Source organism: Chondrus crispus, genomic scaffold (genome assembly GCF_000350225.1).
Source record: "Chondrus crispus Stackhouse genomic scaffold, scaffold_10, whole genome shotgun sequence".
NCBI lineage: Eukaryota > Rhodophyta > Florideophyceae > Gigartinales > Gigartinaceae > Chondrus > Chondrus crispus.
In genome coordinates, this window is record NW_005178942.1 from 151981 (window position 1) to 174228 (window position 22248).

At 56.6% G+C, this 22248-nt stretch overlaps 4 protein-coding genes; 2 read left to right on the forward strand and 2 right to left on the reverse strand.

Annotated features, from left to right (window-relative positions):
• Positions 1 to 729: 729 nt before the first annotated feature.
• On the forward strand, positions 730 to 4314 carry CHC_T00001440001 (hypothetical protein). Its single transcript, XM_005712570.1, has 6 exons — positions 730 to 760; positions 928 to 1165; positions 1257 to 2222; positions 2600 to 3432; positions 3828 to 4059; positions 4212 to 4314. The coding sequence occupies exons 1-6, from the start codon at positions 730 to 732 to the stop codon at positions 4312 to 4314; spliced, it is 2403 nt and encodes an 800-aa protein (XP_005712627.1).
• A 617-nt stretch (positions 4315 to 4931) lies between these two features.
• CHC_T00001441001 (hypothetical protein) lies at positions 4932 to 5708 on the reverse strand. XM_005712571.1 is given in 2 exon segments: positions 4932 to 5276; positions 5277 to 5708. The coding sequence occupies 1 exon segment, from the start codon at positions 5706 to 5708 to the stop codon at positions 5277 to 5279; it is 432 nt and encodes a 143-aa protein (XP_005712628.1). The 3' UTR covers positions 4932 to 5276.
• A 179-nt stretch (positions 5709 to 5887) lies between these two features.
• CHC_T00001442001 (hypothetical protein) lies at positions 5888 to 7614 on the forward strand. XM_005712572.1 is given in 2 exon segments: positions 5888 to 6499; positions 6500 to 7614. The coding sequence occupies 1 exon segment, from the start codon at positions 5888 to 5890 to the stop codon at positions 6497 to 6499; it is 612 nt and encodes a 203-aa protein (XP_005712629.1). The 3' UTR covers positions 6500 to 7614.
• A 34-nt stretch (positions 7615 to 7648) lies between these two features.
• Positions 7649 to 8767, reverse strand: CHC_T00001443001 (hypothetical protein). Its single transcript, XM_005712573.1, has one exon. The coding sequence runs from the start codon at positions 8765 to 8767 to the stop codon at positions 7649 to 7651; it is 1119 nt and encodes a 372-aa protein (XP_005712630.1).
• Positions 8768 to 22248: the final 13481 nt, after the last annotated feature.

Below are 22248 nucleotides of genomic sequence, written 5' to 3' on the forward strand. Positions count from 1 at the left end.
AGAGTGTCATAAACAGGACATCACGTGGAGTATGGGAGCATTTGCGTCCACGCCCTGCATTGTACCTCTCTTTGATGGCCTTTTCCAGGCTGCACCAAGTGGAATGGAATTGTGTCGGACTGAAGTTGGTCATCTGTATGACGGCGGCAGCGCCCCCCTTTTCGTAGAACTGATCATAAATGGGGGACTCACTTTCCACCTCATCGTCCGTATCGACGGCGTCAGAGTCTGACGCATACTCCTCCAGGTCTGCACGGCGCTCCACGGCGACATCGGAGAGCAGGAGTAGAGCTCTTGCAGCCTGCGTGGGGGTCACAGATGCCATATTATGGCGCTTGTGAAAAGGTGTGGGGTCAAGGAGGGAGAGGGAGTGGATTGGTGTGGTTTTAGTGTGGTGGGGTGCTGTGCGGGCGTGCGATGTTGACATGTTTCCGAAAGACCAGAGCCTATTGTAAAAGACCGCCCTTTTTTGAACTGGACCGATAATTTTCGTAAATCATTACAGCTCAGGTTATGACAAAGTCGATCGAAAACAGATCTAGTGGACCTGACAATACGACGTATTCATACAAATATTTCGAAAGTACTGATATACTGGATCAGTTCCAATTGCGCAGTACTTTTACTGTAGGAATCAATGTGATTTCGTGTGCGACAGGTGTTTGCACGAAAGGTCTAGTGGGTGCCTTGCCCAAGGCTATACAAGAGCTACCATAATTGGTTGTCGTCATGCTACTGTACAGTACCGTTTTGTGGATTTGTCAACTCGAAAAAGTCACCGACCCCTGAGACGCAGGAAATCTCTGCAATCTGTCTTCCAATCTCTGGCCCTGTCTGCTGTCTGTGGGGGGGGGGGGGCTGATAGATAAAGCCAACATCTCCTCTAAGTTAGGTACAGCGAAGCGTGAGACTCTTCTGCAGTCACAGATATCTGCGTGTGTGTGAAAAACTTATCCTTTCTATCCAGTGTTTCTCATTGCCGCGCGGCTGCGACCAGGGCGGAGCCGAAGAATGAATGCCGCGCGGCTTACTTTCATCTCCACTGCGTCATCCTCAACATTCTTATCCCCTGGCACAGCAGCATACATAAATCCATCATCTTCTCCTCGCACGCGATGGCGCGCCCCTCGCATACGAAGCCGCAGGAGATGTCAAGCTGTGGCATGTGACGAATCTGCTCCGTATTTGTCAGCGGACCGTCCTTCCCGTGATGGGAAAAAATCGGACAGCTCCACCAAACCTGAAACCGCCCGAAGCGCTGTGTCTCGAACGCTCATCGGTCGCGCTCTGGTAGAGGTGCTCTCTCTCGTTGTCGGCGCGCTTCTCCTTCTCGTCGTCGTCGCATGGCGGGCCTCGCAGGTCGTTTCGTTGGCGGTGTGGCGAGCGCTGCTATGGCTTGCAAATCTAAGGAGACTGGGCAAGTGGGGGTGCACAAAACTAGTTGAAACGCTGAAGCGCTTCCCTTCCGCTTCCGCTTTGCGAGCGGCGCGTGATGCTTTCTTCATGATTCTCACTCGGCAGGAGCCCAAAGCTGCATTCACCCGCGAGGAGGAACTCTCAAATGCACGGCCCGATGATATGGACGTCGTGCGTGACGTAGTTGCTACGGATCAGACGTCTTTCAGCGAGGGAGATGGTTCCCCTGCCAGTGCAATTGTTCCGAAGCGCCGCTTGGTGCTCGTCCGACATGCCAAAACTGTATGGGACCGGAACAATGAAGTTGCTGACCACGAACGTGTACTGTCTCTACAAGGCAGGAAAGAGGCGCAGTTGATAGGGGCAGAGCTAGCCGCCCGCTTATGGTTTCCAGACAAGGTTTTATGCTCAAACGCGGTGCGCACTGTTCAGACATTGAACCTTCTCAATATCTCGGAGCAAGACGCCCCATCTGATACTTTTTGCATCGAAAGCCTGTATTATGCAGTGACAGGTGAGGAAATGGCTGTAGCTGTTGACGAGGCTCTCGGTACGAGCGGATTTGTTGACCATAGTACGCTAATGGTTGTGTGCCACAATCCGGGCTGCGAAGAATTGGTCGAGCAGCTAACTGGGCATCGTCCACAGATGGGGACCGGATGTGCAGTTTTGATGGAGTATGACGAGGACAGCGAGATAGAAGATACTAATAGTATGTTCTGTTTGGCCACCTGTCAAAGGAAGTGGGATCTTGTGGAGGTGCTTCATCCGGCTGAACTGTTGGCAACGTCTTCCAGTTCCGCTGAGTAGAGGACACGCTTGCGTCATCGCATATTTTCGTTTTGTCGCTGCGTAAGGCTGCTTATTATTGAGGCCTTTTGGGGCGCTCCCCAGAGACATATTGCTCTTCGTGTAAATTTAAGGTATTTGGTCATCGCCATGGTCTTCTTTCGTTTCGAGACCGAGAGCATGCACCGGTTTGCAACATCGTTGTAAACGCGAAGGCTCGTCTCTCAGTTGGCCAGGGTCAAGCGTTCCGCTAACTGCCTTCGAGCGCCGGGATGGAAACGATGCAGGTTGACCGCTTCTACGTGGTAACAGGGTACGTCCCTGCAATAAGAACGTCACTTCACTACACATAACATTCTGCGACTGGTAATGCTGACTTTTCTCTTTGTTGCAGAGTCTTAAACGGTTCAAACTCAGGAGACCAATTACAGGGTCAAGAAAGCCACCACATGCAATGTCAGGAAAAGAAGGCGCAGGTTTCGTCAAACTGCATACGAAATCCCGGGAAAATGAATCTATCTCTGCTTCAGCCAGTGTATGACTCATTACCATTGAGAAAACGCTTACCAGAGTTGGGTGCAGTTACATTTCACTTCTTGATGGAAAGAACATCATTCACGAGAAACTGTTCAGGAAACATCACCTTCATCATATCGTGCCATGATGCCATGCATAGAGAGATTGAATACTTCGGGCAAACACCATTTGTTGTGTCAAGTTCGAGACCAGTGACTCATTTAGACATTCGAGTAAGGCCTCACTACAAGCAGTTTATCGCACAGACCCCCAGCAACTCGTTCATAGTGCAACTTTCTTGCCTCCTTGCCCTGTTAAGCACTTTAATATTTATCTGGTGTGGTCAGACTTATTCGCGAAAACAACGATCAAAAAAATGGTCTCTTCGCCACCACCGGGAGACTCCCGGTCTTATCAGTTGTTTTTCAAAACCCATCAATGTTCGGCAAAAGTTTGTTGAGATGGCAACTGCTGCAGATAGTGATTCATGCGAACCTACAACTTTTCTTGCTCATGGAGCACGCCATGCTAGCCCTCGATCGAACTGCACGCTTCTAGAGATGTCATGTCCCGGTGCATCAAATCTTCACAACACTATAGAACTGGCGAATGTCCCGGTTTTGGCTGAAGAGCAAGACTATCCACTGTGTGCAGTGGACCGGACGCCACTGATTTCGATCAAATATGGGGCCGCCGTCTTCAGCTCAGCAAGTCTTCTGTAGTGAATAGAGCGCAAGCAGGGCACACCTTGAACCCCGCAGACGATCCATCGATAAAGCCGGCAGCTCTACTTGGAGCGACGGCGATCTCGCTTTCGTCGTTTTCGATACTTGTGCTTGTTCATCTTTAAACGTCGTTTCTTCAGCGTGCTACTCGCCTGTATCGTTTCAATATGCTCCTCCGGCACCATTGCCGAAGTCTTGAGCAGTTCACATGCAGCAAGGGTCATATCCTGTGTTTGAAAACTTTCCAGTTCTCCGTAGTGCATGAGGTGTGTGTGTTTCATGCTTGACGAACGTCGCTCGTCATGCAACAAACTAGCACTGGATACGAATCCATTCGCATTTAGTGTTGAGCGAATGTCGTAAATTGATGGCTGCGTTGAGCCCAAAGCGTGACACAGATGCAGGGTGGGTACATGACATTGGGCTGCTTTCGGCACAGCTCGTTGCGGCAATTTAAGAAGCGACATAGCCCGCGCACCACGCAAAGGTATTTGCCGCAACATTGCGCAAGAGAGGAGTTGAGTCGTCACCCCCTGTGCTTGCAGATCGACAGCCTTAACCCACTTTCCTACAAAAGGGTGACAGGTCGGAATTCCTTGATCTGCTCGCGGGGGTGCTAACTCGTACGTTATGATGACCGACCAAAGCGGCACCTTATTGTATAGGTGGTACCAACAGGACTATTATTGTGATTCCCGTCAAAATGCGGTAAATTTGTCGAAAAATCTACGTCAGACAGTACATTGCCACAATCACAATCCAGAGCCCAAACCCATCGGCGACGAAGTCGCTTTTCTCGGTCTACGTGCCACGAACCCCTGCTCTCTCCTCAAGCCATTTACTTTACCCCGTGAGCCCCGGGCAGTAACCGCAACGCCGCAACACTATGCACCCTTCACGGCGACCGATGTCGAACAAGCAAGGCTTAGAAGCACGCAATCAGCAGGCTGCACGAGACGCGCTTCGAAGACGGCAGAAGGCAAAAAAGGCCAAACAAGTGAAACGCCACGTGCGCTACAAGGAAAAGAAGAAACTACTTAGTGAATTAGAAGCGGAAAAAGTAGATGTCCCAATTGTAGCGCATGAGTTGGGCAGGCCAGGAGATGAGGAAGACGAGGAAGGCGAGATTGCCGTGCAGCCGCTCCGACAACGTCAGACACAAGAACGAAAGAGGACCAGGCGAAATTCGGACAAGGCAGAGGCTACCAAAGAAGCTGAAGATAACGAAGTAGCTGAAGATATAGACTCGCAAGATGGTGGGATGAACGATGAAATACAATCAGCGCAAAAGCAGGAACCAGAAGAGAAGAGTATCCCGTCGGTTGTCGTTGAGAAGAGAAAGCCCAAAAAATATCTTCCATTTACAAAACAAATGAAGCAGGCAGAACAAGCACGGAAAGAACGCCAAAAGAACGAGAAGGAGCGTGAAATCAAAATCAAGACGCGAGAGAATAGGTTGAAGCTATCAAAGAAAGAGCGAAGAAAGCGAGTAAGTTGCATAGTTTACAATGTCGCTTCAGCAGTTTGCTGGGAGGGCGAGACGTCGCGAAAGTTCAATAGTATCACGCTTCTACTCACATGGCACATCAGTGGCAACATGCTAACTATTTTTGACTCTTTTCTGGGATTTCCATGTGTGCACCTTGTGATTTCGTGATGCAGTCGAAACTGTACAGGAAAGTCACAACAAAGGGACAGCCCTTGTTGAAGCATAAATTAGATATGATGCTCTCGCAAATCCAGGGCGAGCAATGACATCAGAAATCGGACATTTCGTCAAATGTTACCGCCCACAGAACGTCGTAGCCGTTTCTTAAATGTAGGACGCACTCATGAACTTGCTGGTGGCAAACACACGGTGTAGGACAGAATCCAACTCAAAAGAAACAAGGCGAACGCAGGCATCATACCCTCTGTCTGAATCGAGCCCACTGCTGAGATTTCCTCCGCGTCGATTTCATTTGTTATGGATAGAAGCACAGGCGGAAGCATGGCGCCGGCGAGAATGAATGTCATGACACACGGGGCTCCTGTGAGTTGCAAAACGCCGAAAATAGTACCGAAAGCAACTGCGATGGTTTGGCGGAGCCAGTGTGAGGCGTTGAGGGCTTCCTGAGGGGTGAGTTCGTAGGTTTTGTCCAGAACCTTACCCCAGAGCAAGCGGGACACCGGCGGCGGGGTTTCGGGTTTCGCCTCCGTGTGCGCTTTCCCTTTGTCAGCAGGTTTTGCGGAGCCTTTGCCAGGCCGCGATCGCACGCCCATGATGCGACGTTCAATAAGAGGGAATGGGAGAGAGGGGCAGGCGCGGGATAAGGAAGGAGTTGTTGTGGCGGCGAATAAAAGTATGTGCCTGTGGGCTGAGGAAGAGTCGGGGTCGGCGTGGAAGAGGTTGTGATGCGGCGGGGCAGGCCTGGACAAAGCGGCAAGAATTCGTCACCTCAATGGGTGTGCAGAGTACTTGTTGTAGACGTATAGGAGACGGCTCGTTTTTCATTGCCAAAAGATCATGGGACCGTCTGTGCAAGGATTTCCCGACGACTACAACTGGGAGAAAGAGACTTCTTCCCTTAGCGTTCGACGGCGATGCACGATTTGTGTACGAGGAGATCGCGGGATTCAATCCCGATGCCACGTGCGATGAGCTTTGGAAGTTGCTTGGAAATAGGCTGTGCAACGAGATCCATCAGTCAGCACTACGAGACAGGTTTTTTGCCATGACATGGAATGAGAAGCGAGAGTCCTTTGAGAAGTTTGCGTGGCGTCTCCGCTCGGCCTCTCTGTTGCTCCCAGGTACTGTCGACGATGGATTGCTGCTCAATCGTCTCAAGAATGGCCTTCCGAGTCGGTTGCAAGACCAAGCCAAGCTGGCGTCAGGGACCTTCGACGAAGTTGTGAGCCGAGTGTCCAGTCTGTCTTCTGCACAGATTAATCGCATTGAAAGAGTTCGTGAGGTCCGGGACGATAGACCAGCTAGTACGGGTCCGGCCATGAACTACCCCGCCGGTGACCGGTTTTCACATGTGCGCTGTCACTACAGTACTGTCAGAGGCTAGGCCATATCTCTCGGGATTGTGAAAAGAAAATGGCTGACAGAGAGGCGTCGGGGAAATGCAAGGGGGATCAGCGAGGCCCTGCTGGTCCGGACCCAAAACGCAGCTAGGGCGACAACACCCGGCAGGGCCTAAGACGCTCAGGGAAAGGGTATGCGCGTGCGGAGAGGCGCTGTTACATGAGTTGGATGGCACAGAGGAGATTGCTGTCAACATCGGTGAGAAATTGTGGGTGCCGGTTGACACTGCGGCTCTCTCACTTTGGGTAGATCACGACTGGCTCCTCTGAAATGGAGGAAGGATCAAGCCGACTGAGATAAGGGCCGATGCTGTAGATGGACACCATCTCGACGTGAGAGGAGAAGGACTGCTGACGTTTGAGCTGTGGGGATATCAGTTCACAGAGGAAGTTCAAGTGCTGCGCCATCTTCCCAACAAGCTTCTAATTGGTCGCAAATTCTGGAGAAAGCACTCACTGCGCTTGGACCTAGCTGCCAATTGCGGATCTATCCGGGTTCAAGGCGTTTGGCTGACCGGGAGGATCAGCAAAGGCGGTTCTGGCTCCCATAGAGAGAATGTCTGTAAGATGTTGGAGGGAGCAGACGTGGACACGTATCTTAAACGGGAATCGGACTATGGCGAATTCTCAGAAGACCCTCGCTTACAGCAAAAGTTACGGGATCTGCTTTGGAGAAAGCGAGAAATCTTCAAAGGACTCGGACGAATTAAGGGCGTCAAGCATGAGATAGTTCTAAAGGAGGGAGCTAGGCCAATCTGCCAACCACTGCGCAAGAGATCCCCTGGCGAGCAAGATGTCGAACGGGAGGCCATGGAGAGGCTGATCATGCTTGGTGTACTGGAGCCTAGCACATCCCCCTGGGCATCCAACAATGTTCTTTGTTAAAAAAAGGACGGCAGCATACGCGTCACTGCCGACTTCAGGGCATTGAACAATGCAACGGTCACGGACTCCTATCCAATGCAGGACATGAGGCAGGTTTTGGATTGGCTCGGCAATAAGAGGATACTACAGTGTGCGAAACGCAAATAAATACACCCATCGTCGAGCGGGTTTTCGCCAGATGCAGGCCGATAACATAAAGACGCCCACTCTATGACAACGCAAAACACACGATGAGTCCGATTCTGGGCTCAGATTTGCTCAATCATAAACGCATAGACAGATATCTTCAAAAAAGTATGCGAAACGCAAATAAATACGCGAAACGCTATAGAGTACAGTAGAAGAAATGTCTTTATTCTAGTATTTTGTCGCTCGCCCTTCCCTTGTCCATCCAGCACTGCAAGCATACGCCGCGGTATGCTACGATAGAGCTTCTGTAGCAATTCGCCACTAATTGTTGCCCATACATCCTCAATCACCTCCTTAAGCTGCTCTATCGTATCGAACTGACGCTGGCGAAGATAGACGCGACGAGCCATGATTCCCCAAATGTTCTCAATAATATTAAGATCAGGAGACTTTGCGGGCCAGTCCATAGTTCTCACACCCTTCTCATTGAGCCAAGAGCGCGTGAATCTCGACCTATGAATAGAAGCTCCATCTTGCTGGTAAACCCAGTTCTCCATTTCCCCATACATCTCTGCGGAAAAAGGCAGTAGGGCCTTGTCCAGGGTTTCGCAGTACTTACCCGAATTTTGATTTCCATTTAAAAACACCAAAGGGGATACCCCGTAAGGAGAAATGGCTCCCCAAACCATAACTGTAGCTCCTCCATTTTGCCTCTTAGAAAAAAACCTTTCATCTTTGCGCAAATCATGCCAATAGCAGGCATTTCCATCCGGTCCGTCGAGGTTGAACTTTTTCTCATCGCTGAAGATGACTTTGTTCCAAAAAAAGTCCCCCTTGCTTATAAAACGGCGCACCCATTTGACCCTTTTTTCGCGGTGCAGAGAAGTCATCATTGGGGCGGTCTTCATTTTTCTATACTTTAGATGTGGCGTTGCGCTTAGAATTTGTTGAATTCTGCGGACTCCTACCGGCAAGTTGAGGTCTTGTTTTATGTCTCGAGCTGAATAGTTTCCCGTGGTTGCCTTTCGAATCATAGCCTTTTCTTCCCGGACAGTCAACTTTTGACCAGTTACATGCGCCCGAGACCGTGCAGTGCGACTGGGATTCTTTAAAAAGCGCTGCACAGCTCCTACGGACCTTCCCAATTCTTTCGATATGTCCCGTAAGGACATAAGCTGATGATGCAGGGCAAGGATCTGGCCCTTCTCGAGGTCGGTGAGCGGCGGGCCTCTTGGCATTTTTAATGCTAGTTGATAGTGGACGATGAGGTAGGAAGACGTCAAGTGCCAGTCGGTATAGTACTGTGTCCTTTATTGTTTTGAAATGAAGACTACACGCCAGTTGCCCGCACTTTTCGATACTGTATTCTATGGCGTTTCGCGTTTTTATTTGCGTTTCGCATGCGTTTTTATATATAGCGGTCGATGCGTTTATAATTGAGCCAATCTGAGCCCAGAATCGGACTCGTCGTGTGTTTTGCGTTGTCATGGAGTGGGCGCTTTTATGTTTTCCGCCTGCAAATGGCGAAAACCCACTCGACGATGGGTGTATTTATTTGCGTTTCGCACACTGTATCCACGTTTGCGAATGAAAATATTCAAACATTGTCATTCACCAAAAACATTTATACAGTGCAATCGCGATAATTGGGACTGTACGGTGGACTTGTCGTGGAGTTGTACAGCGAGGACAACGCTAGCCCTAAGCGGCCTACAGTGTCCGCGGCGGTGCGCCGGCGGTCCCCGAATACTAATGGAAATATCGGGTATTTATACAAGGGGAAATTAAAGAGGGTAGAAATCCGGAGGGGGGACAACACAGGAGACCTCCGGTGGCTTTGTAGCCTGTAACTTCGCCTCGCTCGATCACCTCCGCTCCGCTCCCTCCACTGCGCGCGATCAGGGAAACTGAGCGCCAACATCCTCTCGCGACTAACATTCCTAGCGCAGGACTGATATCTGTCCCAATTATCACGACGTCCCATTTTTCGAGAGCTCGTCTGAACACGTGTAACGACACGTGTGCCCCTCGCAGGTTCATTTATTGATCCACGCATCCAACGTTGACTGTTTCGCAGCACATTGTCTTTGGCGTCTCACCTCCCTTTGTAGAGCGGAGACAGAGCTTCGAATCGCGTCACTGACGTTATACGGGTCGCATAAACGCTTGCAAATGGCGACGGCCTGTAGTTGCTCCTTGATTGATGGAAGAGGCGTCACTTCACCAATATCAATCTCGATGTCCTCTGAATCTTCTACAATTGACTGGTTTATAATCTGGTCGACAAGTTGCTCGTCAGACACTCCTGCAATGCAGTCATCCTCACCGATAGGGTTGAGCAGATCTTTAATGTCGGATATGGTTTCTGCTTCCGCCAAATCCAACGCCCGATTCATCTGGTACTTCCTATACTGTACTTTCATTGACGCTATAATTCCGGCGTCACATAGTTGTAATTCTGACGTTGTATTAGGAGCAAGGAAGCACAGTTAAATATTCTGTAGCGAAGGTGCAGTCTCTAAAGTGCCGTGAGCGCTGCAGTTGTCAACAAGCAGAAGAATCTTTCGACCTTGCGAAGTGAAGTGTGCATCGAGCCGTTTCAGCCACTCGTAGAAAACTTCTGATGTCATCCAGGCCCTCTTATTGGCATGGTAGTCAAGCCCATAATCCTGTCCAGACTTTTTTGAATAGTCTCGGTCGCAAGGCGGTTCCAATGAACATGGGTTCAACCTTTTCTGAACCATCCGCGTTTGCGCACTCTAACACTGTGATGCGGTCCTTTGCCTTTCTGAGACCAGGAGGGCGTTGCATAGCAACCGTGCGTTCGGGAGCAAGCTCGTAGAAGAGGCTGCACTCATCAGCATTGAAAACATTTCTCCGATCGTACCGTCTTATCTTCTCCTTCAGCCCCGGAAGAGAATCGTCGGCCGCACCCACATCGGCATCACCGCCTTCTCCATGCGTCTTGAAGAAACGCAGACTCCAACGACGTTTGAAGTTTGCCACCCACCCGGCGCTGAAGTTTAGCTTCGTTCTCTCGCTTCGCTGCAGCGTTCCATTACACAGGGCTTGGAGCTTCTTGGCCGTTGCATTGATTAAAGGACCGTTAATCATCCTTTGCAAGGATGCTTGATCACAAATCCAGGAGAAGAGTGCCCGCTCAAGTTCCGGTTTTGCACCTCGCTTCATTCGAATTGATTTGCTCACCCCTAGTTGAGGTTACAGAGTGGTGATGTTTCTTGCTTGCTTGAGGACGCGAGCAACCGTTGACTTTCCCGGGGTCGTGTAGAGGCGAAATGTTTCCTGACACCACAGCGCCATGACACAACATGTCGCACTCTCATGACTCTCACTGCGGCGGAGCACTTCGTTAAGCAGGGAGCGCTTCTGCGCTTCGTTAAGCGTGGCGTACTTCATAGCACTGCAGCTTTCAGGACGGTTCAGTATCTGGATGAGCTGAGATTCGCGGAGAGGAGAGGGAATCGAGCGACAAGTCAGATCTAAGCGTTCAAGTCTGCTGCCGTGCTGTGCTCTTTGATTTTGCTGAACGTTGAAGAACCCCCCTCCAGAGGGTCCACGGAATCCAGAAAATCAGTCCCAATTATCAATTTTGGGACAACCGTAAAATTTGATTAAATTTTAAATAAATTTAATCGTAAAATGTGATTAAATTTTAAAGGGAACGAGGACGGTGGACTGATTTCTGTCCCGTTTATCACGACGTCCTAATTATCGAGGTCCCAATTATCGCGACTGCACTGGGTGCATCCAGAAAATAACACTGTATCACTCGACTACTTTTTTGACCAATCAGCGACCGATAAAGTGGTCGCCGGCTGACTACTTTTGACCATCTGATCAAGCCCTCTCGACCCCTCTCCACTCCACCACTCCCGCACCACTTCCCATTCCATCCTTGCGCACTGGAGTTCCACATTCCAAGACCCCTCTCTCGAGCTGTCGGTGATGCCCGCTTCGCCAATGCCCTTTCAGAACAGCCGCAAGCACACTCTGGCAGCTCTAGTGTCTAGCCGACAATTTTCCTCAATTGAGGAAAACTGCATGAATTAATACACAGTTTTGGCGCTAAGACTGTAGCAATACCGAAACACCACACAAACCAGAGACCGTATGGGTCAGTACCCCGCCTTTTTGTGCAACCATTCCACTGAAGAAGTCTCGAGAATATTGAAACCCACCTGTTTCCCAGACCCTTCCATTCTTACCACTCCCATCAATTTGTTCCGTGGATCAGCGCCGTTCATTTAAAATGGGGAAGGACTCTCGCCTCATTGTTGGTGCTGAAGTGCACACGAAAGCCCGCTACGTGACCAGCAACGCTGAGTGTCAGCGTCGATACGGTTCCCTACGGAATACAAGGACAGTTGCAGGTGTTGTTGAAAACACTCGACAAGAGCAGGGCAAGAAGAATCGCGTCACGTTTATTGAGGGAGCTGTGGGATAACTCCTCTCCGCCCTGGGTTGGGTGAGAGGCGGAGGCTTTAGCGAGGGAGCACGCGGCGCGGACGCGACGCGCCAATTGAACCGATCGGACGAGCTCGCGAAAAGGGAGTGGCTCACTGGCCGGTTACGCGCAGTCGCCCTGTGGTGCGTAAACGGGAGCGACCGGTAACGGGTTAGAAGCCAGCGCGCGCGGCGGACAACCGAAACGGACGTACGTAGGCGCAAAAGGGACGGGGGCGAGCTTGCCCCCGTTTACTGGTGGGGACGGGTGCCAGGTCTTAACCCCGCAGGGGGACGCCTCGGACACCTGTCCCAGTACAGTAGTACAGTACCTGCCGCCTAGTGCGTGCCGGGTACTGTACACAATTAAAAAACTAGCGCCATAATTGCTACTACCGCACGGACGCTGCTACTACACGTGTGCACCACTGTACACGCGTGTTGCTTACGGACTACCGCACGGACGACACGTGTGCTAACGCACACGCGTAACACGCGTAGACTACCGCTCGGACGACACGTGCACTACTGTACACGTACGCCAGATTACGACCGCTCGGCATGCGCGCGCGCTCGCTACACGTGGGCACAGCCGCCCACGTGTATACCGTATACGGCCGTCCGATGACCTCCGCGCGCTCGCGCCCGTCATTATACTACAGACCTCCCCCCTTAGCTTTCGCTACGTCCCCGTAGCGACCCTCTACTCGAGCGCGCGGGTCCGTTCCGGACGTTTCCTTCTATCGCGCACGATGCGGGAACAGAAGCCCCTCCGCGTGGACGATCATGCCCCCTGGCTCGTCAGCGAGCTGGCGGTATATAACGCCGCGAGTTCGACCGATTCGGAGAGCGCGTCTTCCGATTCTCCCCACGCGATCCACACTGACCCCCCAACTCTTCCCCAGCACTCCCCTGCGAACTCCGAAACCTCCTCCGACAGCGACGACGACATTCCCCTACAGCAGCTCTTCAACCAACCGATGGACGGTCATCGCGACACGCCAGCTGTGCGCGCGTACAGGCAGCCGTTGAGCCCGCCTCGGGCTCCGGCAGCGACGCCGGTCGGTCCCACCTTCCAACCGCGGCGACGCCTTCGCGACGGCCTGCACCCGCCCCCTGGAGTGGCGGGGCCCGCGCAAGCGCCAATTGATTCGCCCGTACCGGTCGCTCCGCCACCGCCGGGCGCCCAAGCAACACAGTCCCCGCCGCTGCCCCTCGTGGGCGTGGCTCCAAGAATGGTCGAGGCGGACCCGGAGCTCCCCGTGGAGCTGCCGCCGCCTCCCATGTCGCCACTGCCCGCTGCGGGTACGGCGCTCACAAGGGCCGCTTCCGAGGCGCCGTACGCGGCGCCGGCGCCGTCGAGTAGCGTAGCGCTTGCGCCGACCGGACGGGGAGCGACAACGTCGCTGGGGCGGGTATTCACCGCCCCGAGTACCCCGGGCTGGCTGCGCAGCGGCGTTGGTTCCGTACGGTCGCTGTGGCCCGGGTCCTCGATGGACCACCGCCGCCGGCGCGCACGCCGACGCGCTGCGGGCCGCAAGCCTCCGCTTACGGTCGAGGAGTACGTTCAGCGGAACTTGCTGGACGCGGCGAGGTTCGCGGCCATTCCGATGGTGCGCGCGATCAAGACTCCGTCCGGACGCGGTGCCGTTGCGCAAGAGAACCGCGCCGGCCCGTGGAAGGCGCGGTGGCGTCACGCCCCGTGTCGGACGCCGGCCGCGGCGGGCAGTGACTTGCTCTACGTCCGCTGCGAGGGCGAGGAAAAGTACCACATCTCGCTGCTGAACCTCTTCGGTCGGTATCGTCGCTACGAGGGCCTCGCGCCCGACGTCCGCTTGGTGGCCTTTCCGCGGCCTTTCGACAGCTGGTACAGCGTTGCGAACCGAGCGCGGTGGGGTGAGGACGCAGCGCGCGAGAGTCGGCTGCGCTGGCGCCGGGTGGACGATTTCTTCCACATGTGGCACAGCACCGAGTTTTTCTCGGTGCCCAGCGCCGCGCGGCGTGGCCTGTACCCCGCGCTCCCGCCGAACTGGTCGACGTTCGAGGCGCCGGAGTACCTGTGCGTACCGACGCCGAGCGTCATGGCGTACGTGGCGGCGCATTGGTTGCCGCTCGGCCGATCGGAATCCGCGGAAACGGAGCGAACGCGCGTCTTGGTGCACGCGATCATGCTTTCCGAATGGGCGGTCTTGGCCTTCCTGTGCTTCTTGCACGCCGCTCGCGAGGGACTGCCGTTCTTCACGAAGTGTCCCGACCCGCGGCTGATCGCGCGACGCGAGGAACCGTTCGGTGAGCGCGGCCTGCTCTTCCGCCTCTCGGCGGGGCTCATCGATTTAATCCGCTCGGTCGGTATCGCGGAGATCCTCGAGGGTACGGCGTTTGACGCGGCGTACGCGACGCAGCTGTTGGCGTTCACCGAGGGTATGGATTGGAGCGGCCGGCCGGACTTCGCGTGGTTCAGCTGGAACCAGCGGTGTACCCTACCGATGCCCGCCGGAGCCGAGGCAGAGACCGGTGCCGATGGTGGCAGCGCGGCCCCCGGTCCAGCGGACGCGACCGTCGCGGTCGACGTGGACGGCGCAGTCGACACGGTCGACGCGGGTGACACGGGCGGCTTGCTTGCCGATGCCGATATCGCGCCGCCGCGCGATGCGGGAACCGGTGCGGTGAGGAGCGTCGTCGAGACCGCGGTACCGGCCCGCGGCGGGTCCGCTCGCGTGGCCTCGATCCAGAGCGACTCGCCGAAGGGGTTAAGAGAACCCCCCGGTGTCGTGGGAATTTCGGCCCCCACCTCAAGCCCCCCACACATCAGCGTGGTGACCGGTACCGAAGGCGATCATCGTCCCGTTCCGATGCCGCCTCCTCCAGTTCCACAACCGTCCGGCCGGTCTTCCCCGGAGCGCCTCCGTGAGGAGGCCGCGTTCACTGCCCTGCAGTACGCTTGCTCCTTCGAGGGGGCAACAGTTCCTTCGTCGGTTGAGCAGGCGCTGCTGCAGGCGCGCGAGTGGATGCACCAAGCCAAGCAGCTGGAGACGACCGTCGCGGCGCTCCGAGAGGCCTCCACCGCGGCGGAGCGTGAGCGCGTCGAGCATCACGAGAAGCTCCGCGGCGTGCAGGACATCCTCGCGGTCGTCAGCCAACGTCTCGCGGCGCCGCCGATGCCTGCCGCTACGGTCGGGGCCTCGCGCCCCGCGCCCGAAGATGCCGCGGCGGCTCCGCCGGCTAAGCGCACGCGTCGTTCTTGAGCCCCGACCCGTTGGTCGCCCCCTTTCGCGTAGCCCATTAGGGGCTTCGCCCACAGTAAACAGAGCCGACTAGCGGTGTTCCTTGCCTTCTCCTTTTGGCACGTGCGGGCGGTAGTGCACGACGCGCGCGAGCGAGGTCGTCCTGGCGGTTCGGCCGTGCGAGGCCAGAAGAAGCGCTACGCGAGCGCGCTTGTCCGTCCTTGGCGCGTACGCCAATATCGGTCGATGAAAGGTTGCGGGAGCCCCTCGGAGGGCTCGTAGGTATCGTCGGAGGCGGCGTACCCGTACCAGCGAACCTTGTACTCGGTGCCGCCGCGGGTCATACGGTGTCCGACGATGCGGGCAACGACGTATTCCGCGCGGGGCGTTGTAGTTTGCGCGTCCGATGCGGATGGAATGGCCGAGGCGACAGTGTCCCCCGGCCCGCGTGGCATTTTTGTGACGCGGTCGATGCTCACGCAATTCTACACACCGTCCTGCTCGATGAGGACCGTGGTGTCCGTAGCGGAGCGCACGCGAAACGGACCCTCTGTCTTTGGTAGAAGTTTGACAGAGAGCTCGTCCGTTCCGGTCGTACCTTGCGCACGCGTGCGTCGCTCGACGCTTGTCAACGGGCGGGGCGGGCGATCAACGTAGACAAAATCGCCCGCCACAACGACCGGACGGAAGCGGACCTTCTTGTCAAAATCGTCCTTGTACCGCTTTTGCGATGCGGATAATTTCGTCCGAGCGCGGTCGAGAGCGTCGCGAAGCTTGCGCAGCGTGGTGCGCTTGTACTGCACCGGGGTCCGCGGGTCCTCTCGATGGGTCCCCGCGTCCTGCGGCACAGTACCGGGGAGAATCAAACCGGACGGTGGCCGCGTTAACACCAGGTCGAACGGAGTCGTCTCCGTCGCCCGGTGGACCTGCGTATTGTACGCGAAGGTCAGCGGCTGCACGTAGTCGTCCCAATCGCGCTGGTGCTCCTCCACTTAGTGCCGGAGGCGTTGCACCAGCGTGCGATTGAACCGTTCGGTCTGCCCATTCGACTGGGGGTGGTAGGCTGTCGTGAGATAATGCCGCACCCCCAGGAGGGCGCATACCGCGTCGAAGAATTTCGCAGCGAACTGGGGGCCGTTGTCGGTTAGTACGTAGCGCGGCGCTCCGTAAACGTAGACCCAGTTGTCTAAAAACGCGTTTGCGACGACCGAAGCGGTTGTGGTCCGCAGCGGGATACTGCGCGTTAGCTTGGAGAACCGGTCGGTAATTACCAACACGTGTTGGTTTCCGTGCGCGGTCTTGGGTAGGGGCCCCAGGAGGTTCATCGCGACAAACTCCAAGGGGCCCGCCGCGGGGAACAGCTTGAGATCCTTTTGGTTCTTGACAAGCGTCCCGCGGGTCGCAGCACACGAGGTGCAATTCCGTATGGTCGAAAACGCGTCGCTGGCCATGTGTGGCCAGTAGTACTCCCTGCGAAGGGTGTAGTACATACGCGTCGCTCCCGGGTGACCTGCCAACCTCGGATGGTGTGCCAGGTACAGTACCCGGGGGCGCAACCGAGTCGGTACCACGCGCTGCAGGGTCCCGTCCAGCGGGGACGTCCTCACGAGAAATCCGTAACGGTCGATGTCGAACTTCGAGTTCGGCGTCCCGACGGTTTCCGCGGCGAAGCGACAGAAGGCGTCCTCAGCTTGTTCTCGTAAAAATTCCTCAACCGAGATGGACGCAGCGTCGCGTTCCTCGGGAGTTATCGCGAGCGTGTGACAACCGTCCGGACGGTCTTGCGGCGGGTCGCAGTGCACATTGTCCAGGAGGGCCTCGCTGCCCTCTTCGTACTGGACCGCGAAGCACGGGACCTCATCATCGACCGGTTCGGTGTCTCCTCCATCGGTACGTAAGCGCGATACGCCGTCCGCGAGTTGGTGCTTGACGCCTAGGCGGTACTGTACCTCGTAGTCGTACTCCGCCAAGCGCAGGCGCCAGCGAGCGAGCCGACCGGAACTGTCCGCTAAATTGAGGACCCAGCGTAGGGCCTCGTGATCCGTGCGAAGGTTGAACGCGCTTCCGTATAGGTACGGCCGTAGGGTGAGGATGCTCCACACTACGGCCAAGCATTCCTTTTCGGTAGTCGTATAATTGCGCTCCGCGTCGGTCAACGCACGACTCCAATATCCGATCGGTCGAGTACCTCCATCGGGTTGCTCCTGTAGAAGGGCGCAACCCACTTGGTGTCCGCACGCGTCGGTGTCCAGCGTATATTTCCGTCTGTAGCGGGGTAGCGCGAGGATTGGCGGCGACACGAGGCGCCGCCTCAATTCCTCAAACGCCGCGTATTCCGCATCGGTTAAGATCTCGAACTCGTAGGGCTGATTCTTGCCGGTCTTCTTATTCAGCGGCGTGGCGATCTTCGCGAATCCTTGCACAAACCGCCGGTACACGTTGCACATCCCGAGAAAGGATCGCAGTTCCGTTTGGTTCGTAGGCGCGCGCGCGCGCTCGATCGCGATGACGTTGCGTCGCTCCACCTCCAACCGTCCCGGACGAATGACGTGCCCGAGATAGGTTACGGAGGTGTCGAAAAACGCGCACTTCGCCAATTTTAGCGACACGCCCGCGGTATGTAGAAGCCGTAGTACCTCGCGCACGTGTGCCATATGTTCCGTAACGGTTCGCGAGTAGACAATGACGTCATCGAGGTAGACCAACGCGGTCTCCCATTTCACGCGGGACAGGATGATGTCGACCGCTCGTTGAAATGTCGCGGGCGCGTTTTTGAGACCGAACGGCATGCGTAGAAAACGGTAGAGGCCCGAATGCGACGCGAACGTCGTTTTATCGCGGTCCTCCTCGGCGATCTCCACCTGCCAATACCCGCTATTACAGTCTAGCGTGGTAAAGACAGTGGCATCGCCGAGCGAGTCGATACATTCGTCCATGCGCGGTAGTGGGTAGGAGTCGCGAACCGTAACGGCGTTTAGCTTGCGATAGTCCACGCAGAACCGCATGGTCCCGTCCTTCTTAGGGACGAAGACCACGGGGCTCGCCCACTTGGCCGATGTCGGTTCGATGACTCCCGCGTGCAGCATGCGGTCGATTTCCTTCTTCTCCTTCTCGCGCGCGATGGGTCCGGCTCGGTAGGGTGCTTGATAGATCGGCTTCGCACCAGGCTTCAGCTCGATGCGATGCTTCGTAGCATCGATCTTACCCAAGTGGCTGGACCGCATGTCCTTGAACTCGGACAGCATGTCCATAATTTCCGACCGGACGGTACTGTCTTCTGCACCAATATGGACGTCTTCTTCCCACGAGCGGGTCTTCTCCGCGTCCGTATCGGTCCGCTCATCCGCGTTAGCGGGATTGCCACTGTGGGCTTCGTCCGTTTCCGGTTCTTCTCGTCGCGCGCCTCCTCCCGTAGCGGTGGTGGATTTAATTCTGCCATCGTCCGTAACGGGTCCTTCTCGTCGCGCACATTCCCCCGCGGGTGAGGAATTAATCCTGCCTTCGTCCGTAACTGGTTGTTCGCGTCGCGCCTGTTCCTCCGTAGCGGTCGAGGAATTATTTTTGTTCCCTCCCCCTTCCTTAGCGTCGGCCTCTCCGGGGACCGGCACGCCAAGTGCCAGGATGTGTGTGGGGGATGGCAACGCGAGGCCAACAACGGTATGCTTGGGGACGTGGGCCGCGCGGCTTCCGAAGTTGCTAACAAGCACCGTAAACGGCTCGCCCGGGAAGAGGTCCATGACCCCCTGGGCCATCAGGCATAAATTCTTATGCGCCGTTTTGGGGTGGTTTTGCAGGAAGCAAAGCCCCCCAACCGGTGTTGCGACGCGTACCATCGCTTGGGTCATCGGGGGTATCGTGACCCGCTTGACCACGCGAATTTTCCGTGACGGTACGTTCGTCGGGAACTGCGCGCGCTTCCGGTCGGCCGAATTTTCCTCCTGCGGGAGCTGCTGCGAGGGTCCCCTCGAGGCCATCTTGCGGTCGTGCCTCGAGGGTGTGACTCCCGTCAGCGCTACGGACGGCGCATGATGGAACAGCACCTTCCTCTGCGGTGGCAGGATCGCCTTCACGTGGCGATCCAGGAACGTGGTCCCGAGGATACAGTCCACCGCGAGGTTGGTGACGACCAAGAACGGCACGCGCGCGACGAACTCACCAATCCGGACGTACAGTTTGAGCTCGCCGAGGGCCTTCATCGACCTATTCGAAGCGTCGATGAGCGGCGGGCTCCGCGCGGACTGGATGGCAGCGCGCCACGGTTCTGCCACACAGCGTAGGTGGATTAGATTCGGGCCGGCGCCCGAATCTAGAACCGGCGTGATGGCGCGCATCATCGCGCGTCGTCGTCCGACCGTTGCGGTGACCTTATAATTTTGCTTCTTGAAGAAGCAAATTGCCGCTTCGTCTGTTCGGCTCTGCGATGGCGCGCGTACCGAAGCGGTCGACGGGGTGTCTTGTTTATTGAGGCTTGGCACGGGGAGGATCGTCGACGCCTCTACGCGTCCTCCCCGGCTTCCCCCGTCAACCCAAGGTCCTCGGGCCCCTCGTCCGTCAGCGGTAGCGCGGGTTCTTCCGATTGGACGGCCTCGCGCGGCTCGACCACGTTGATGCCCGTGGGAGCCTGCGCACGCGAATTTCGCCACGCGGTCGGCGGTTGGCGCTCGAACGGCGAACCCGGGCGGAGACCTTGACGGATCCAAAGCTTTTGATAATTGGCCTCGCGGGCCTGCAAAAGCTTCGAACGCAGCGCGCTATCCGCCACCACAGGACATTGCTCCTGTCGGTGGGTCAGGTCCAGACAGAACCGGCACGGCGGGGGTCGCGGTAATCCTTGGTTGAAGAACCGGACCCGCTGGTTCTGTACTGGCCTTCCGTACGGATGTGCGCGCGCGTCACCGTGTTGGGCGGGCGCCATCGGCGCGCCCGCCGGGGACGAGGCAGGTGACGGATGGTAGCTAGTCGGCGGCGAGCTAAGCGAGCTCGGCGTCGCCGACTGGTCCGTCACCGCCAGTATCTCCTCCGTTTCGGTTCCGCGCGCTGTCGGGAGTTCAGACAGGGACTCGACCGACAGCACGGGCCTTGTCCGCGCGTTGCGCGTGAATCTTCTCACCGAATCGGACGGTGCTTGAGGCGACGCGAGCGAGGTCGCCTGTCTTCGAGCAAAGCGGTGCGTCTCGCCTATCGCTTGCGCGTAGCGTGCCACCGCTTGGTAGTCCACGCCCGGATGCGTCGCGAGATAATTCCGCACCTGCGCGCACGTCGCTGGCAGAAGTCCCTCCACAAAAAGGGACTTCAGGCGCCTGTCCGAAAATACGGTTCCGCAGCGCAACGCCTTGTCCCACAACTGGTTACTGTACACCTCCTCCGTCATATTAGAGCTCTGACGGAAGGAGGTGACATCACTGACCGCTTCGGAAATAACTTCGTCAGTCGCGTACGTGCGCAATAAAAAGTTAACAACTTCCGCGTAGGTTTCGAGCATATCGCGCTGCTCCGCATCGACCGCCATGGTGTTCCCGTGTAGCCTGGACTGGAGCAAGGCGTGAGCCTGCCCAGTCAAATAAAACTGGAAACACCATACGGCCGCGCCTTCGCTGACCCCATTGTGGTCGCAGGCCATCTTGAAGCGCGCGAGAAATCCTAGCACCGCGATTGGATCTTGACCACCGAATGTGTGGGTTTTCAGCTGGACGTCCAACTTCTTCCGATATCGGTTAACTTGCCGCGCGGTACTCGCGTCGTAGCGCGCGCTGCGATTTTCCAGCCTATACGTGCGGTAGTCGACGGCCTTGGTGAACAGGTCGTTCAGCGGCCTGATCACCGGCAGCCGTTTCGGATCCCGCCTCGGGGCAGACCGGCGGTCTCTGCCCCTGCGGTGGCGGTCTCCTTCTCCGCCGGGGCTACTGTAGCCCTCCGGATCGGAGTCTTCTCGCCGGAACCGACGTCGGTCGCGCGCATTGCGACCTCTGCGGTCGCCTCTGCGCGATCCGTCCGACTCGGTGTCCTCGTCATCGGAGGGGTATCCACCTCCTCCGGCATCGCGGTATCGCGTGTAACGTCCGTCGCGGTTATCATCGGAGGGGTAACCGACCCCTCCGGCATCGCGGTATCGCGCGTAGCGTCCGTCGCGGTTCTTGCGCCTCGCCCTGTGGCGACGTCTTGTGTCTTCTTCCTCGGAGGGGTTTTCTGTACCCTCCGAGGTGTAGCCTTGAGCGCCGGGTGCGCTTCTTCTGCTCGACCGATACGGCTGTCGCTTTTCTGTCGCGAAGCGCCCCAGGCGGTTTTCTGTCCCGCGGGGGCCAGCCGTATCGGCGAGTACGGGAGGGCCATTTTCTGTGGGCCCTCCTGTAGCACCATAAATTGGTGGGAGGTAAATGGTCTTACCCTCCGGGTGAGGGGCCATTGTACCGATCCCGGGTGCGGCGCCGATCGGTTCAGCGTGCGTTAGCGTAGGATCCGGAGCGGTCGAGTCGCGCTGCTCGCGTGCGTCGACTCCTGCTCCGGCGAAGGTCGTGGCCAGACGATTGGCCACGGCGGAGCTGATCGCTCCCTTTAGAGCCGTACCGGACGGGGATTCTTCATCCACAGTGGTGAGCGCGGTCACCACCTCGCATTGGACTTGAGCGGGTAGAAGTTCGTCCAAAAGCGGTGGTATCGCGCTGCGTACGTGCGCGTCCACGAGCGCGGGCACCGTTCGGTCGAGGCATACGCGCGCTACCTGGGGGAGTTCCGTAGCGAGGAACTCCTCGACCCAGGCCTGGATGCGCGGCTGAATCGCGTCGACCATCCATTGGACGCGATTCTCGGTGCCTGCCGACACGGCCGGCGTAACATCTGATGCGGACGCTCGCGTGCGGCCCGGTCGCGGTGGCGGTCGCAGCAGGGCTTCCGGGTTCTCCACCCGGGGGCGCGGTGCGCCACTGCCACTGCGGGTGCTCAGACGCCCGGAGGCGGAGTCTCCCCCTTGATCCGGTCGGTTCATCGTCGAATACGCTTCGCGATCGACGCGGTGATTTCTCAACCTTTTCCGT